Source organism: Cebus imitator, unplaced genomic scaffold (assembly GCF_001604975.1).
Source record: "Cebus imitator isolate Cc_AM_T3 unplaced genomic scaffold, Cebus_imitator-1.0 Scaffold236, whole genome shotgun sequence".
NCBI classification, from domain to species: Eukaryota; Metazoa; Chordata; class Mammalia; order Primates; family Cebidae; genus Cebus; species Cebus imitator.
Window position 1 is genome coordinate 2,695,834 of NW_016107551.1, and position 19,000 is coordinate 2,714,833.

At 35.3% G+C, this 19,000-nt stretch overlaps 1 protein-coding gene across 38 annotated transcripts in view; it reads left to right on the plus strand.

Moving 5' to 3' along the window:
• The window catches only part of TCF4 (transcription factor 4), a 369,465-nt gene that overhangs the window by 235,698 nt on the left and 114,767 nt on the right, over positions 1–19,000 (plus strand). For 22 of the 38 annotated variants that reach the window (XM_017498003.2, XM_017498009.2, XM_017498008.2 and 19 more), the window contains 2 exons: positions 8,212–8,341; positions 8,792–8,841. The exons of 4 other annotated variants lie outside the window; for them this stretch is intronic. In XM_017498003.2, the coding sequence (XP_017353492.1) occupies positions 8,212–8,341; positions 8,792–8,841 (180 nt within the window). Of the gene's footprint in view, positions 1–7,217; positions 7,416–8,211; positions 8,342–8,791; positions 8,842–19,000 lie in introns of those variants that run through there. 12 more of the 38 variants (XM_017498006.2, XM_017498002.2, XM_017498000.2 and 9 more) reach the window with 2 other exon arrangements.

Here is a 19,000-nt window from a genome sequence, read left to right on the forward strand (position 1 = left end):
TAGGATAAGCTCTTGACTTAAAAATGAGCTTTCTGATGGTTGTGGGAGGGGGAGAAAAACCAAATGTACAGAAAATAGCAGGGAAGTGTGGAGCAGAGAACTAGCATAGGCTTTGAAGTCATGCCTAACTGAATTCCCAGCTTGGCTTCACTGCTTACCAGCCACATGGCATTGGTCAGGTCACATAACCACTTTGAATGCCCCATCTGTACATTGGGGGTTGTAGCATCTAACTTGTTAGCATGTAAAGGATCTGTATCTGTGCCTGGCACTTAGTGGACACTGTGACTGGTAGCTGCTGCTGCTGTAGCTACACCTACTATCCTTGGCACTATTCTTTTTTTTTTTTTTTTTTTTTTTTTTTTTTTTTTTTTTTTTTTTTTTTTTTTTTTTTTGAGATGGATTTTTTGCTCTGTTGCCCAGGCTGGTGTGCAGTGGTGTGATCTCCACTTGCCACAACCTCCACCTCCCGGGTTCAAGAGATTCTCCTGCCTCATCCTCCCAAGTGTCTGGGATTACAGGCGTGTGCTGCCATGCCTGGCTAATTTTGTATTTTTAGTAGAGACAGGGTTTCTCCATGTTGGTCGGGGTAGTCTCGAACTCCCGATTTCAGGTGATCGGCCCACCTTAGCCTCCCAAAGTGCTGGGATTACAGGTGTGGGTTACTGTGCCCGGCCCTTGCCACTATTCTTACATTCACATCCATCCATCCTCCTCCTCATACTACTATTACTACTTATGCTACTACTATGGTGGTTATTATTAGCAGCAATAGTAGTTGGAATGACTTAAGGATAAGATTTCTGCTAAAAAACAAAAGCATAGTAGTTATTCAAGCCATCGATTTGATCAATAGCATTAGTTCTGCTTTTACTTCAATATTTAGTGAGCATTTGCTGTGGTAGGTCTCTGCGCCAGGCACTGTAGGAAGTTAAAACATGAAGAAGTCATTTCCTCTTTTAGCTACTTTATCCGCTAGTTTGGCCTTTATATACCATACACTCTTGGTCTGATATTCAAGAAGGAATCTTGGGAGGTAAATAGTTAGTGCTCCTTGAGTGCAGATGGGCTTGAAACTGTGCATAGCTTTGGAAGGATTGGTCACGACTTAAATAATTTCAGGATGAATTGAAGATTACATTGTGCAGATGTAATCTGCTATTACTTCTCCAGATAATCTCTGTTTCCTCCAATCATGTGATAGGTGTGTCACCATATTTACAGGTGCAGGTTGTTAGCAGGACACTTTGTTCTAGTGATAGCACACAGAGTTGGCCATTAGGCTGTAATCAAGCCTCTATGTCAGGTGCTGGATAGGCCATATGACCCTTGTCCCTGTCTCCAGGGAGGCCAACCTATGTAAAAATGGCTGTCATAGAACCTTGTTCAGAGGGGCAGACATTTACAACAACCTTGAAATGTGACTTCCACTCAATATGATGAAGACTGACTTGTGACAGTTTTATATGCCTTTATTTTGCTAAAATAGCAACCTGGCCAAATATATTTTTCAGCACATTTATTATAGCTACATGTTTATATTTATAGCAAAAGTGCTGCTAATTCCCTAGTATGTTAACAGGTCGTATTCAAATTGTTCTATTTTTACTTTGGCACAAAATTGCTGAAGGAAACATTTTTAAGGCAAGTAGTGATTATAGCATATCGACTCACTACATAGTGAATTACATATTAAATGAACTTTCTGAACTGAGAAGGAGCTTAAACTGACAAAGAAGATAGCTATATTAAATTCTGTAGTGTTTACATAAGATTTCTTCAAATCCAATTTTTATTGTAGGTTACTGATTGCCTCAATGTTTTCGTTTTGCCAAATTTCTGCCTTCCCACAAACAAATATAATCCCCCTTTTAATATGTAATAGATGACCTGGAATTCCAGAATGGATTTTCAGAAACCATCAAAAAACCTCACAAAACAGGAAAACAAAAAACTTCTCACTATAGTGTATACAATAAATAATATATTCTCTCTCTCTCTCTCTCTCTCTCTCTCTCTCTCTCTCTCTCTGTCTCTCTCTCTTTTTTAAATACAATTTGAGAGTTAGTCAAATAGGTGTATGCATAAATCTTGTCAACCCTTGGGCAGTTGTAATTTCCATACCAAAATGCATGAGTCTTACTTGACTATTACTCTGTTATACATTAAGTACTAGTTACCATGGCAACCGTTGCATCACTTTATAACATTTAAATATAAGGTGTTGTGTTTCTTTATGAGGAAAGACAATGTATTTGAATTTTTTAATGTTTGGTGAAATACAATCACTGCTAAAATAAATAATTTTGTTTTAGGCAGTTGAATTTCTTGGGAATTACGTACATTTCCAACCAAACCTATCTAGTGCGTTCATTTATTTTTATTTCTTTGTGACGTCATGAAGAAGTAAAATATGTATTTTTTAAAACAGTACTCGATAAGTATCACATAAACATTGATTAAGACTTATAATTACCCTTGTAAGGACTAAAACACAAAATTGAACCATATTTGAGGTTACTTATCAGTGACTAATACGGTAGCAAGAGTTTGAATGTAACATCACAAGATTTATGAAATTCGATCACATGTAATGCATTTCTTATTTTTGTATAGTTGGTTAACTGTAACTAGTTTTGATTTTACCTATAGTTGAATTAACAGTAGCAGTTTGCTCATGCGTGCAAAAGCAAAATTAAAGGAGCCACAGAACTCATCCTTGTGGCAGTTCCGGGAACATGGCCACTTAAACTTAATTATGGAGATTGTTGGGCAATTTCTTTATTAAATATGGAAAAAACCTGGTCATTTCTTGTTGCTAGTGTAGCTCTAGGCCATGAAGCTATGATGGTTGTTATGTAGACTCCCATATAGAACTTATTTTTAGCTTTTTATAGTAACTTTTCAAAATTACTATCACAGCTTGCAGTTTTTATCTGAAAATAGAGAATCTAACTAATGATCATTCATAACTTTTGATGTATCTTTTCAATAATAATCAGTGGATCATAATACGGGACTATTTTGTGGGGGACGGAGGAAGAGGTAAGCTCTGTGCTGGAAGCCTGGCTCTGCGGAACATTTTACATACGTCGTTTCGTCTATTCCTGATAACCCTATGATGGAGCTCTTATTAGTCCCTTTTTACAGAGGAAGGAAATATGGTTTAGAGAAGTTGCATAACTGACCCCCGATTACATTGTCTGTATGCCTTTGAGCTAAGGTTCAACCAGATCGGTCTGACGTTAAAGCCCTCCCTCTTTCCTTAATGGATATGAATTCTACTTCTGACTTGTTACAAATACAATGTGCATTACATGTTTAATGTAGAAATAAAAGACACTGACAAAAAGCCTTTAAAAATTATTTGCTAAATAATAATTTGAATAATTTGCATTTCTGTACAGCACGACAGTCTTTTAAGTCCCTCCCTAATTTGCAAGATATCTTAGTCATCTTGTCTCTCTAAGTTTCCCAAGTCCTCTTTTGCTAAAACCAAGCATAGGACAGAAATAAAAATAACTTATAAAGTTGTACTCCTGGACCTTTAGGAATCAAGAATAAAGACCATCCAAAGACCTTCAGTTTTGAGCTTTGAAGTTCAAAAGTGGACAGGTGGAAATATTGTGTTCTTCATTGCCCTTTGGTGCAAGATATATTCTAGGTTGCAGAGTAAGTGCCAACAGCAGCAAAATTATCGCCCCCCTCCTGCTACCGTAGTAAGTCAGCAATGGCCCTTCTGTGGTCAGAATGGCAAATTCAGCAGCAACTATTCGACAGGGATTTACAGAAACTTCCCCAAGGCTGTTAGGAATCTTATTCAGCAGTGTCTTTGAAAACCCGATTCTGTGCGGAATTAACTATGTAGAAATGACCTCAATTGTGATAAAAGATATTTTAAACAAATCTAATTTGTGATTTCACTCAATGTGTATTTTGCATTTGTCGCCACAAAGTCCGGTAGATACCTACACATATATTCTGCGTTTGTAAAAGTTTTATGGTGGTTCAGAATTTTTTTTTTCATATTAACATTTAAAATAATCCTGGCTTTATAGAGTCAGTTCACCGTACAAAGCCACTATACATCACTTAGGTTTGTGATGAAAGAATGGAATTGCAGCTGTGTGAGTACTAGAATACCCAAACATGAATTAGACTCACAAGCATTTGGCAATAGTTCAGAAAAGGAGCTTAATCTGGTTTCATCTGAGACTGCTTTTCTCTGTTCTGCAACATCCCCCCAAGATGTTGTGTCTGATATCGGATCACAACGTAATGGGAGTGACGCAAAATCAGAGAAAGCCCTGAGGAACCAGGGGCACATTTGCTTTTCTCCAGAGATTTTCTTTCTCCTACTTCTTTTTTCCCTCTCCCAGGTTCCAACTCTGAAATTCAAGGTCATTCACCTATTAGATGCATTAATTATAAGCCAAAAAAGCAGTATTCATCGTACTCTGATCTCAGTCATATCTATAATTAAGTATAAATATAATCTTCCTTTTTAGAAATGTACCACCCACCCATTACATTTAAAGTGCTGACTGAAATGAAATAATAGTTCAGAGCAAGATGATTTTAGTTTAACTAGAAAAAAGTTGATAATTTAAGCTTCAAGCAGTGAGTTCTATTTTTGATTACCATTCAGTTATAAATCTAATTTGAGATATATGCTGCTTTTCTGTTACTCAAGTTTAATTCATGGTTTGCTTTCTTGGTTGCATAAGCAAAGTTCAGTGGCTGATCAAGGCGGTTAAGAAGCTCCCCCGAAAAGGAATAGGGTTGAGAATGTGTTCGAAAGACATTCTGAGACCCATATCTGATGTAAAGCAGACAAATCTGATGTAAAACAAACAAAAAAATTTAATTGAAAAAGACACTCACAGGGCGCTGTATTTGGGGATTTAAATGACCAAGTTAGGAATGGCTATTTGCAGGGGAATTGGCTGCAGAGGGTGAACCCCAAAACATTCCAACCTGGTTGACAAAGTCAGTGTGTTTTATTCTTTAGTTACGGTATTTTGAGTCTTGAAATTGTTTGCATTTGGGAAAAAAAATAGGAGCGAGTAAGGGGAAGGGCTTGTCTCATCATACTGTGGACAGTTAAGCAAAATGCTAAACTATGGGTTTAAGATTTACAGGTTCGCCCTGCCAGATGCCACATCTTGCCTCCAGTGTTTCCTGGCAGATTCGGGCAGCCTACTACTGGGACCCAGCATAACCGCAGAACATGAGCTTGCACAATGTGAAAAACCTAAAACCATTATAATCCTATTTAAGGCAAGGATGCATTTTTCCATTCTGAAAGTAGACTTCTTTTTCAAGCTTAACTTTTATTAAGCAGAAATTTGTCTTCAGAGCTGAAGATAGATATGCAGGTAAATTTGTAATATAAACAAATACCTTATCCATTTTGTGCAGAATTTAATTTACCTCAAATCAAATGCCAATCACTTTTTAAAATTTAGAAACTCTGGGTTTGTCAGGCAGTGGAAAATTTATCTTTCTCATTGCTACAGAGAGTTAAGTATGTGACGTAAAGGCCAAACAATAGTAAATGGTCATTGTTCACTTTATAAGTATACTCTACAATAAGAACACATATATTTTTATCTTCATTTTCCCTAAGGAGGTGTTTAGGGCCCCCTTAAGTGTGAGGAAATGTTTATTTTTGTTGCTTTAGAAGAATGATTCTATTGTCCAAGTGAGAAAGAAATAGGAACAAACAGGTCTAAGGAGAAAGAAACAGGAATGTGCTTTGTGAAAAAATAAAGATTAGCAGGAACCACTAAAGGTTTCTAAGTGCTATCTGGTCTTAGTACTGTGTTACTATATGTAGTCCTTGTGCCTGCATGTATAAGAGTTGGATGCGTGATTTATTATGACTGGCCCATGAAATTATTTTCTTTTAAATTAACAACAATAAGGTCAACCACAGCCAGTAGCTGTTTTGTAGTTATCATTTTATATTTTTTCACAGCTCTATTGTGAATACTGCTAAAATACAGCATAGCAAGTGTGTTTGTTTTTAGGTTGACCCCTTGAATGCATTTAATTTCTTGAGAATGAAAACCTTTGCCACCAGGACCAAGAGGAATTAACCAGTGGTTAAACTCATTTAAAAACACAAGAAAACATTTCAACATATTTGCTCGGCCCTTTTCTGAATATTTTATGTATTTCTAGAAAAAGAAAAATGAAGAAATAGGGGTGATGTGTGTCTAAAATACGAAATTATTTTCAAACTCCTCTTTCCAATGAAATTAAGACTCATTCGTAGATTTACCAAACTGTAAGGAAGTTGTGATTTCAAATTATTCACAGCTTTATTGATGGAAATTTCAAAGAAAACTTGGACACGGACTTCAATTAAACTTACTTTGTTAGTAAGAAATGCCAAGAGTGAAATTCAGATTGAGATTCTAAAATTTTTGAATGCCATTCCTAAATGATAAACTATTTATTCCTAGATTTCTGATTTATACAAAACTTTACTGTAATAAGCCTTCTATTTTAGTTTGTCATTGTGTAGCGTTTTAATATGTCTCTTAAATTCAAAAGAGGCAATAGTTGCACATGCAGATGTCAGATATTTGTCTGATACATCTGGTTTTATCAGCTATTTATGTGGTAAATATTAAGATATTAGAAACGAGTTTGTTACCCAAAATGTGATTTCAACCTGGAATCTCATCCTTGAAGTTGTATTTTGAAGTAATGTTTATTACATATCTCTTGAAAAAGTCTTAAACTGGAATCAGTAAAGGCGAGCTTGTCAGTAGCTGATTAGTCCTTTATATATGACTCATCCAACACTCAGAAAAAAACCCTTGGAATAGAGAGGCTCTCTTTATGATATTTAGCTATATGGCGGTGGAAAGGGGAGGTTTGAATTTTTGATTTTACAGCTTATGGGTCATATTTGACCAACTGCTTTCACTAGAAGACATGCCACTTTGTTGAGCTATTTAGGAATCAAAAAGACTGTCTTAATTTAAAACAAGGACCCTTTGTTTTAGTTGGTGACTGCCTTGTGAAATTTTTCAGTTCTCAGCGGGTTAACCAGGGAACAGGGGCAGAGTCATAATTGGCCTATTTAGAGTATTTTGCATGTGAATAGTGTGTTAGTGAAGCATCCCTAAGTCTGTTGTGAGTGACATGGTGATTAGAATTTAGATTAGGGAAAACACATTCTGTACTTTATCAAGGACAGTAATTAGTTCAGTCAGTAAAAGTTGATTACAAGTAACGATAAAGTTAGATTTTTAGTACTTAATTTTAAAATTTCTTTATTAAACAGTAAATTTGTTCTTAATATAAATGCTACTATCTACTCTTGTTTTATTGCATATCAGAATAATTAAAAGAACAATGTGTTCAATGCAGAGTATAATCAGGCGATTTATATATTATGGGTAAGTTTCTATGTAGTTTTTAGAAAATGTAATATTATATAATCTTTCTGATGTCATAATTTTTAAAAGTTTAACGATTTGTCACACTGTGATAAGTTATTGTGGAAGTTTTCTAGCGTTCAGGTAAATGTTTAATCTGTGGGATGTGTCTTAGTTTCCGATAGACCTCAAGAGGGCATTCTGAAGTCCTTTGATTTGTGGCTGTTAGCGTGGAATATCTGCTATTTCTATGATTTTGAGAGTTAGCGTGAGGATTTGAATTTCCTCTTGGTTCAGTTGGCATTTTCTCTTCTGTGGGTGCTGTGTCAGTTCGTGGAGAATCATGATATGCGGTACAGAGAGGCAGGATTCTCTTTGGAGTTGATAGGCTACACTCACCCCCAGTGTGTGCAGCGGGGGGAAGTTGTATGCGTTCACAAAATGAGATTCTTCTTGTTAAGGAAGGGGATGAATGGTTCCCAGATATAAGCCTAAGTCTAGAGAAAGGAAACATTAGTCTTATATAAATGCCATTTGTTTTGCGAAATTAAAACGTGAGTCATCTTAAAAGACTTTAAAAATATTGTTTAAAGGGAATCATCTACGTTCCTCCTAAAAGTAAAGAATTAAAAATTCAAAAACTTTGTGATAGCTTCTTAGACTGCCTTTCTTTTGGGTTTTTGTTTTGTTTTAATTGTCTCAGCTCAGCAGATGCTGTTTGCTTTATTGCATTGGTTTAAGTACTAACAATCAGTTGGGAGGTGGTGAAAGTAAAAAATTAACCTTCTATGTTTGTTTTCCCTTTTTAACCTTTTAGCAGAGTCTCCTTGGAGGTGACATGGATATGGGCAACCCAGGAACCCTTTCGCCCACCAAACCTGGTTCCCAGTACTATCAGTATTCTAGCAATAATCCCCGAAGGAGGCCTCTTCACAGTAGTGCCATGGGTAAGGTATTCCTTTGTTTGAATGCCTGAGGGATGATTATGCCTTTTTCTTTCTTTCTTTAAAATTATCACCCCCTCATCCTACCTCCCACCTCAAGAAAACCATAAAGTCTGGCTCAGTTGTCAGCCAGGAGACTAACCCCCTAGAACACTGGGTAGGTGCCTTAACTAGGGTAGCAGAACTTTTTTGGTGTCTGCTTATTTCTAGTTTTCTCTTGGCTGCGCCCATAAGGAAGCTTTTAAGAGATCAAAGTAGCAAAAAGTTAAATGTCTTCATTTTTATGAACAAAGCAGAATTTGATTTCTGCTAGAATCAAATGTGATCCTGGTAACTACAGTTTGCTAAGGTAATGATTTGAGGAAATATGGTATCATCTAGAAGCCTTTGTGGTTGTATCTATCTTAGGAAAATGGGCATGTGGGAGCTGACAGCATCTTCATTTTCTTTCAGAGGTACAGACAAAGAAAGTTAGAAAAGTTCCTCCAGGTTTGCCATCTTCAGTAAGTACTACTTGTTTCTGCTTTATATATTGCTTATTTAGTTCTGTTTTGTATTGATGGGAAGGAGATAGATGTAAAGAAGTTTCCATGCGCTCAGAGCAGCACATTTATCTAGAACGTGGAGGAGGTAGAAGTGACCTGCACATCCAGCCACCTGTCCCACGTTGGAGTGATTAATTGCACATCCTGGAAGACTGGGTGGTTATGTTGATATTCAGCAGGTTAAGCTCTAAAGAGAGCCTTGAAAGGGTGCCTGAAGTTTGAGGAGTTTTACCTGTACAGGGCTTTCAAGAGAATGAGTATTAGTTTCATGTGTTGGTTAAATTCTTTGTCAGTATTATGATGATTTGTGGATTTGCATGCGAAAGGAGATTTGTGGAGAGGATTTAGGAAAAATTTACATGGGTTTCAGCCCAGAGTGCAGGAAGAATGTCTCTATTTTCTAGAGAGGTTGCTGAATAAAGGCTGCAAAGGTAGCTGCATCAGTAGCCATTTGTGTCTTTACTACCAGGTGACAACTAGAAGAAGTCAGTTGTAACCAAGAGCATTCTGGGTCTTTTTAATAGCTGGAGCTCTATGCAGAAGTTGCTAAACACCCCCCACCCGCCCCCAGGTCCCCAGCACAGCAAAAGTTGATTGCGATCACAACTAAATACATAATATCGTATTTTGAATTCTTACATTCCTAGATAATTGTATTTACGTTTGTTTAGGACTAGTCTTTTTCTGGTAATTTTCTCCTTATATAAAATGAAAACAAAAGTTTCCTCTCTTCTTTCTTTGTTTCTTTATCCTTCCTTTCATTCTTCCTTCCTGTGATATAAAGATTTGATTTAATTCTATAGAGTGCTAGTATTCTCTGAGAGAATGCTAATGAGCCTTATGTTTTTATACTTCAATATAAAATTATATTTAGATTTCTGAAAGTATATTACCAATCAATGCTTGCATATTAGTTTCATTTCATTTTTAATGTATTAGAAGAATAATAGGTTTTGCAAATGTGCTAAGATTAGATTAAACCAAACACCTGTGTATTTGACTTGATTTCAGTTCAGCTCATCCAAACAATTATTAAATAAATATATCAGAGTAAGTCTTACCAGGAAAAAGAGCAAATTTTGTATGCTGATTATCATAGAGTTGGTGATGTTGAAGAAGCATCACAAAATTATTCATAAATGTAGAAAAATATTGTGTAAATAAGGTTGACAATGGCGTATATAATAGTCACCCTCAACTATCAGTAGGTCACCTAAAATTGTACTCAGTTGTGTATTTTTTGAATTTCTGTATTATATTGAAATTGACTAATATTCGCAAAGGATTTTATAAGCATATTTTAAGCTTGAAGTTAGGGGTGGATTTAATGTCGATGAAACTTTAGCTTTTAATAGGTTTTATGACAACTTCAAATGATATAGTCCTAACAGCTGCTTACATTTTAAACATGCCTGAACCTAATATGGACAATATTAAATGCATTTAGTGGACTTTTGAATGTTTGAAACAATGGAAGAACTGTCCTATAAAAGCCGTGGAAAACTTAAAGCTATCCTACCCTCTTTATGCCTCATATTAAAATTAGCTTGTTTTTTTCCATTGCTAAGATTAGGCAGATCTCTAGACAATTTCTAAGGAGTGCATTGATGTGGCATTAGATGGTATGTCTATGCTTCATCATTGTCAAGTACAATTTTCATAATTCTTTGTAAATTTTTAAGTATTCCTCTATAGATATCTGGCCCCTTTAGAAAATTTTACTGGTACAGTGTTTTCTTTGCTGTTAAGACAATTTAGGTGTTGCTGGTATGTCATGATATGTTCAGAAATATAAAAATATATATTTTTTCTTTCGCAATAAACAAAACTTGGGAAGTAGGAGTTTGGTTTTATTCTATTTGATTTTTAGCTTTTAGTTGTCCGTTTTAGGATTTACTCTTAGAAAATCTATCTTGACTAGATGTTTTCATGGTTCTTATGAAACATTTTGGTGAATAGCTCTTTTTCTGAAAGACAAGGAGGAAGAAAATACAATTAAAAATGAAATTTTTATTCCTATTTTTTGAGCAAGAACAAGTTTAGATAATTTTGTAATTTAATCATCCATTTACTTATTACCTAAAAACTATCTCAGCTCTGTTTTCATAGCAATTTAGCTTAGTTTATGTAAGCTTTGTTGTAAATATCAATTGCTTATTACTTATAACAAGATCCACGTGGCTTACCACCACACAAAATATTTATTTTAACTTGATTCCAAAAAGGCCTGTAGTAGACACAGTTATACTTTTGCCCCAGGACATCTATATTTCTATATTTTTAGATCTCTACCATGCTTTTTTTTAAGTTCAAATAAAATTATGACTATCTGATAAGAGAGACTTCTTAAACTTGTTTCAGTATGTATATTTGCATAACAGATACTAAAAGATTGGGGATAATAAAAGGTTTCCTTTGGAGTGATTATGACTACATAAAGACACTTACATGTTTCCTTTGATACATATTTACCATGACAAATAGTAATAAATCTGTCACAATCTGTTGTGGCAGTTCATTACCTGCCCCCCCCCCCATTTTTGAAATGGGCCCTCTCTTTCTGTTAACGATAAAAGGAAGAAAACTTAATTTGTGACACTGCATCATCAGGTATTATTTACAACACGCCTGTGGTACAGAGACTGGACTTCTTTTGCTGCCATTAGGCTGGGTCTTCCTCCCAGGCTATCAGGAGAGAGAGGGGATTGCTTGGCCCTGTTTTGAAAACACTGCAGCATCTGTGGGAGAGAGAAAACTTAGGCCTGGCCCGACATCATGCCATGGATCTGGCAAGATCCACACATGGGTGTTTGTACTGTGTACTGTACCTAGAGGCCTCAAGTCACTGTGGAAGTATGACACAATGATGGGATAACGGGAGACCCATCCGGCAGGGTCTGCAAGACAAGCACAGTGTGGGGAGGAAGACTGTCCCCCTAGTGCTCATAGGCCTGTACTTAGGGCTAGGGTGATTTTTTTTTTTTTTTTTTTTTTTTTTAAGGAACGCCTGTGTGAAAGACAGCTATCTGATTGCCCACGAGAGCTCTGCTTATTACCACAGTACATTTTTATCTTCTCGGTTCATATTTTAGTATGTTGCTCTTTTTAGTCACGTCCCAATTTCTCGTAGTCCTCATTTTTTTCGAAGACCTTAGTAATAAAGTGTGGTCGTTTGCTGATGTCAGAATTTATTTTGCATGTCTAAGCTCTTGAATCTACATGAGAACATCTTGTTTTGCTAGATTTCTACATTTTGGTTTTCCATTTCAAACCATATTTCATCTTAAACTCAATATTTTGCAACTGTACTGTTCATTTCAACAAATTTGTTTTATATAACCTAATAATCATACACATTGCATCATGAATTGGTAGAGAGAAAGATGTACTATATTAAATTAAAGTTTTGAAAAAAATGATTCATGATTCTTAACAAAAATGAACATGAAATTACTGAAATTAGAAAGTAGTAAAAAATTTTATATTGTGCTGTTATAAGATACTTTCATCAAACACAGAAACAAAACAAAGGCATTATCTTTTGGAAACTTTATTCTGCCCATCAACATGTAAACATGTAAAACTTTGATCTTAGAATCTGAAATATTTCAAAATCATACACATTTTATCAGAAACTGTTAACAACTACAAACTTTCTACTTCACACTTCTGTGGAATTTGTCTCCGCTTGTAATCCGATTTGAAACTTTGAAACATGATAGTCTCACCATGACCCCAGTTGGAATCTCTTGAACATCAGATTTTTCTGGAAACAGGATGTTTTATCCTTAGAAGTAGTTTATGACCTCTCATCTCCAGTGATCTTTCCTAAAACTGTACTTTTCAGTCAAGTCTTTTTTTCTATGTTAAATTACAAAGGGGTTTGGTGTGGTTTTTTTTGTTTGTTTGTTTGTTTTTGTTTTAAAACTCAGGAAAATCTGGTAAGCTTTGTTTTAAGTGGTCAGAGATAATTTGGGACGCATGGATCCCAAGATAAACAATTTCTGCTACTATAAAAATTCTAAAATAAGATTTGGACACTTCAAGAATCTTTGTGACATAACGTTAGTCAATAGGTAGATTTGAAAAGTAAAAACTTAATGTGTATTAGATACCAGGTTGGCCAGTTTTCGTAAGAACAGAATTCTTAAATAAAATGAAATATTTAAGTCTGGATTAGAGTTTCATTTACAGAAGAGATTCTTAGGGATATCAAGAAAAATGAATAATGTTAATGGCCTTAAACATCTTATGTATTTTACGTTATATTAAAGCATTCATATTTGAAGATTTCAAACATGATTTTGAATTCATATCTTAAGTTATTTAGTGAAAAACCCCTTTTTTCCCAGGTACTTGAAGAAATCACGCACAATTTAAGAGATATTGGTAAATTGTTTTTTCCTTATTAGTGGCCTGGAAATTTCGTATAATTTAAAAACTCAGCACTTAACTCAGAAATATACAGTTTCTTCCATCACGTTTGGAACTGATCATAGGGAAATCAGAACGATGCTTTTTCATGTCAACAAATTTTAATAAGTAGTAATACAATTTTCTTTAAGATTAAAGTTTTATTGAAATGTAATATCTATCACAGGTGAACTAAATATCAGCCATCTGGACTCTATCTTTTTAGGAAAGTCTAGAAGTAGCTGATTGTGTGATAAGACATAAAAGGAGGAACCTCTTCAAGGTTCATCCCTGCAGATATAGATACTTTGTGAAGAAGTATAACTGTAAGTGTTTAAAATATTAGGATAGCTCTCAGTATTCACCTTTAAACTTAGTGTGCCCATTTTCTAATTAAAGATATTGAAATATGAGGTTTGGATATTAAAATTGTGCTCATTATGGAAATATTTAGGCAAGAGGGAGGTTAAGAGTGGCACAATTAAGTCATCCCAAATAGGACAAAACTATTATTCACACAATTTGCACGGCATGTATAACATGACAGTGGGGAACAGTGAAAGCTGAGAAAATATTCATGACAGATAAAGTATTTTTGTTTGTGTGGAGTTAATGCTGAATTTGCTAAACCAAAGGCTTCTAGTTCAGCATGTGCGTTTCTTTTTTTTTTCCATGAAAATGAATCTCATTTTCTTCATTGCACATTAAGACTATAGAGGTTACAATTTTTATGTATTGCTGGTATATGAAAAAATATAGGAGAATCTTTATATATATTTTTTCATTGGAGGCTTTTATGCCATTAAAAAATTTTCACAAAGCGCATAAGAAGCTTGCAAATATTCAAGATATATACCATTAGGCATTCTAATATCCCAGAAGTTTGCTTGAGGATTTCTGAATTTTTTTTTGGAATTTTGGAATAATGAGCTCCTTCATCCACCATCCTCTTCTTTTCTGCCTGGAAGCCCAATCCTGTGCCCTTAAAAAAAAGCGGGGGCTTCTGGTGTGCATATTTTAGAAAGAGAAGAAATGTAAAGAAGACAAGCACGAAAGTTAACTGTGGATGAAAGGTTTGCGTATTTTTTAGCTATTCCTGCTTTATCTTTACAAACTAAAAGCTTATATCCCCCAAACACTCAAACCAAACACCACCAGTTCATTCCTTCCACCAGAAAGAAGCCTTCCTGGCCAGCAGCGCCCCAGTTTTCTATTCAGTGAGCTCTTCTAAGGAGTGGTGCTTGATGTATCTCCCCAATGTGTAATTTTATTTTTAATCAAGTATTTGAAATACTATGTCACATGCTAAGATTTATCAGGAATTTCATTACGATTTTGCCAACTGGAACAATAGCATTTAGTGTAAAACTGGACTTATTTGTTGGGAAAAGAGAAATGCATTTCTGGGAACTGCTATTTTAAACTTTATCACTTTCACTGAAGAGTATATTTTGGTGTGAAGTTTTGGGCTCTGAGTGGTTTAAATTACTGAGAAGTGTCGGAAACCACTGCAAGGGTGCTTTATCCAGAGAGAATTATAACAGGGCTTGCATGTATTTTGCAAATCGAACCCTTTTCTGTAGCAGCCAGCTTAACTGTGAATTTATTTTATATTTGCAGAATAATATAGATACATGGCTTGATAATTTGGTTGATTACCATTTTTTTAACTTTTAAAATTCAATCGATTGAAACAGTTTTATTTGCTAATGTAGCAAAACGTTCTCTTTTTTCCCAGATCACTGACGATTTCGTTATTTTCTGTGTTTTCTTGGTTTCGAATAATTCTAAAGGTTTTCAAAAAAGTAATGAATCAGTGTCAAACAGAACGTGGGGGGCTAAATAAGATTCTCTGAGAAGATGTAGTCATCCTAAAAGAATAAGGAGTCTCTTTAGCAAAGTTGCATTTTCTTAAGACAAAATCCATGCTTGTCAGGCTGTTGACGGACACCTGCTTTGTCTTGGCTTTTGTTTTGATTTTTTACGTAAATTGCACTGAATCACTAAACTAAACATAAAGTTGCTTCTCCAGGCAGTGGCACAGGATTTTCAGACTTGATCAATCTCGACTATTCCAGGATCTGTGTGTGTGCACACGTGTGCGTATGAGTGTTCCCCTTTTAAAGGAAGAGGAGCTTTTATAAAATGTGGTGCAAAACTTGCAGTTTTAAATATTCAATTATTTTATCTGGGAACAGCAGCATGTGAGTGATTCTTTTTTAAATTGCAGCTGCTGCATAGGTGTAGAGCTTTTTGAGGCGTTTTATGCTTTACTTGAGCATATGCTCCCTCTTCAGAGAAGTTAAGGTAGTGCAGAAGTTTCTGCATTTTGTGAAATTTCAGGGTTGAAAATAAAGATGCTTTATGATTTGGTGAGATGGATAGATTTCACTTTTGAAAGAATGCAAAAGCCGTGTTTTAGAAGCAACATTTTAAGAATTCTACTTAAATGGTTTAGTGATACCCACTGTTGTCTCTTGTCTGACTTTGTCATCTGAGAAATTTATCATAAATAAGCCACTAGGGATGAAACTTGATATATACGCGCTTACTTCCAGAGTAATAAGTAGAGGAACTGCGTGTGTGTTAAATTTCACTAAATTTATTTTGTTTCATAGAACAGGAAATGGGAACATTCCGTAGTGAAGCTCTCTTCATAGCAAACTGTAAAGAAAATTTCTCAGTGTGTTGCCATGTGTTGGCAGTGATTAAAGGGCATTTCCTTTGTGAAACATGGAGCCATATTACAAAGACTTATATTTTCTCATAAAAATGACCTTTGCAAGTACATTTAATCATAAAAACTGGTGTCATTCCTCACACACACATACAAAAAGTGTCACTGTTACCACTTGCTGTTACCATGTAGGGATTTTAGGAAAATGCTATTTTGGAACAATTATTTTGATGGCATCTGAGAGAGAATACCTAAGTGTCTGCAGCAGCCTCCTCCCTCCATAGCCCATATCATTCTAAATATGCCTCCTGAATTATACTTATAATAATATTGTAATGGCTTTCATTCTACCGATTGGCACAGTATATCATTATATCATTAGCTGCTATGAGAAAGCAGTTTCAAGTAGGTGGCAGATTCTTAGCATTAATGTTTTCAAGTAACCCTGTTTAGGGAATTGGGTTGTTTCACAGGTGCTCAGGTATATTAACACAGGGTACAATAATATTTTCTGGCTTGCCTATTATGAAACAAACTTGAAGTACAAAAGAATTCAATAACAAGTGGAGTATAAAAACTGGGGCCCTAGCTTAAGAAGGTTTAATAACTCAAGATGTTAAAGAATGAGAAAATTATCTAAGGAGGCAGCAGTGTTTAGCTCATTTTGCGTTACTACTAAGGCTGAGATTTATTAAGAAAATGTTTATGGCCTGATGATTTAGACTTGTTGAGTTAGTTTAAAATTTTTAAACCATTGGTTAAGTAGGAAATAAGCACATTTCTGTATCTATTTTACTGTTTGAAAGTATTGTTATATAAAATAAGTTAAAAATTCTGCCATTTAATACTCAGGCATGTGCTTCAGGAGAGAAAGTGCATTGCCAGAACCTTGCGGCTCCTCATATAGCGTCTTAATATGTATTTCAGTTTTAGAGATATACAGGACATTGACACATATAATCTGTATAATTGATAACAGCAAAGAAAATGGAATTAAACCTATTTATTAAGGACAGATACAGTTGGGATTATAAATTCAAACCGCTGCCAGTAATTATTTTACAAATAAATGCTATTTCATTTTTCCTTTAGTAAATATATCAGTAACTTCACCCAATATTGATGTAAGTGAAACCTGACAGTAACAAGCTGGGAGTGGCCAGGTAGAAAGGGAAAAAAGCATGTTCATTTATTCATTCATTCCTTTCTCGTTTATACTTATTCAAAGCGTATTTTTCTTTGCAGCCAAAAACTAGACACATGGAACATGCCTTTTTCTTCTGTGTATTATTTAAATAGTGGAGCTTTACAACTAAGATTCTTCACATTTAATGAAATTTGCAGTCTTGTGTCACTTGCATCACAATATGCGGGAATAACCTTAGTGTTTTAAAGAGTGTGTCTTGTGGCCTTTTAAAACATCATGCATTTGAAAAATAAAATAACCCACACAGTTTAACACACGGACTTTTTTGTCCCTTAAGCTGATTGCCCTTACTCACTTGTCACCACCTTGAAGACAGTGAGGGACATGTTTTGTTTTGTTTGTTTGTTTATTGAGACGGAGTCTCGCTCTGTCACCAGGCTGGAGTGCAGTGGCGTGATCTCAGCTCACCGCAACCTCTGCCTCCTGGGTTTCGGCGATTCTCCTGCCTCGGCCTACCAGGTAGCTGGGACTACAGGTGCACACCACCATGCCCAGCTAATTTTTGTATTTTTAGTAGAGGCAGGTTTTACATGTTGGCCAGGATGGTCTCGATCTCTTGACCTCATGATCTGCCCACCTTGGTCTCCCAAAGTGCTGCGTTGCAAGCATGAGCCACTGTGCCCGGCCGAGGGACATGTTTTAGATACATCGTTTTTGTTCTGTAGAAGCCAGACTCACTGCTTTACTTATGTGTGTTACTCTGAAATATATTTCCAGTGAATGAATGTAGTAGTAAACGTGGTGTAGTAGGGTGGAAAAAACATGGCACTAGACATAAAAAGACCTTTCTAATTTAATGACTGACAGCCTCTACTTACTTATCCACTGACCTGGTTAGGTCACAAACTTGTTTCATTTTCTATAAAAAAGCTATAAATAGTGTCTGTATAATCAGATGGTATCAATATGCTAATAACAAACCTTTATCAAAGTACTTATTCCATGCCAGAGACTATTCTAACTGGTGCACTATAAAATCATTTGCATCTATTAAACATTTATTCCAATAAAAATCCTATCAGATAAGTACTACTGTTTATTCAAGAGTCTTAAAAACGAGACGCAGAGAGATGAAGAAACATGTCTGTGGTCACACAGTTAGTAAGTGGCTGAGTTAGGATTGAGACCTGGGAGGTCTCTTTCCAGAGTTTCTGTGCTCTTAACCATAATCCTGTCTATGCCACCTATAGCGTTTCATATACTCTGTAGACCAAAAAGCTCTCTACAGCAATGTTGTTGTTAACTTAGGAAGTATTTGACTATCTAAAATAAATTAACATTCAGAAGTTTCATTTCACTGTAGAGAATGACTGTCAGTACCTCTATATAGTCATATCCTGTAACTTTTGCCCAAGCAAATCAGTAAATCAGGCAGTCCAGGAGAGCATTTGTGTAAACAGTCAGTATCATGTAGTGGTTAGAGTATGAAATCTGATCAACTGGGTTTTTAGGGGGCTATGTCACTTCCTAGCTACACAGTTGTTTGTAAAATAAGTACTCATTGGGGTTTGAATGCATTTATGTAATATCCTTGAATGTTACATATTGTTGCTACACATAATAAAAAGCACTGTCGTTCTATTACCAATAACAGGGTAACTACCTTTCCTTTGGCATTTGAGAAACAAATCTAACATGGCAGCCTACTTAGGAGTAGTTAGCAGTAGTAGAATAGGGTCTCAATTATGTGCAAAAGAATTTTACCTAACAAAGGTCACTTGCTTTTTCTGAAATTATGTAATACTGTAATTTTTTTTTTTTTTTTTTTTTTTTTTTTTTTTTTTTTTTTTTTTTTTTTTTTTTTTTTTTTTTTTTTTTTT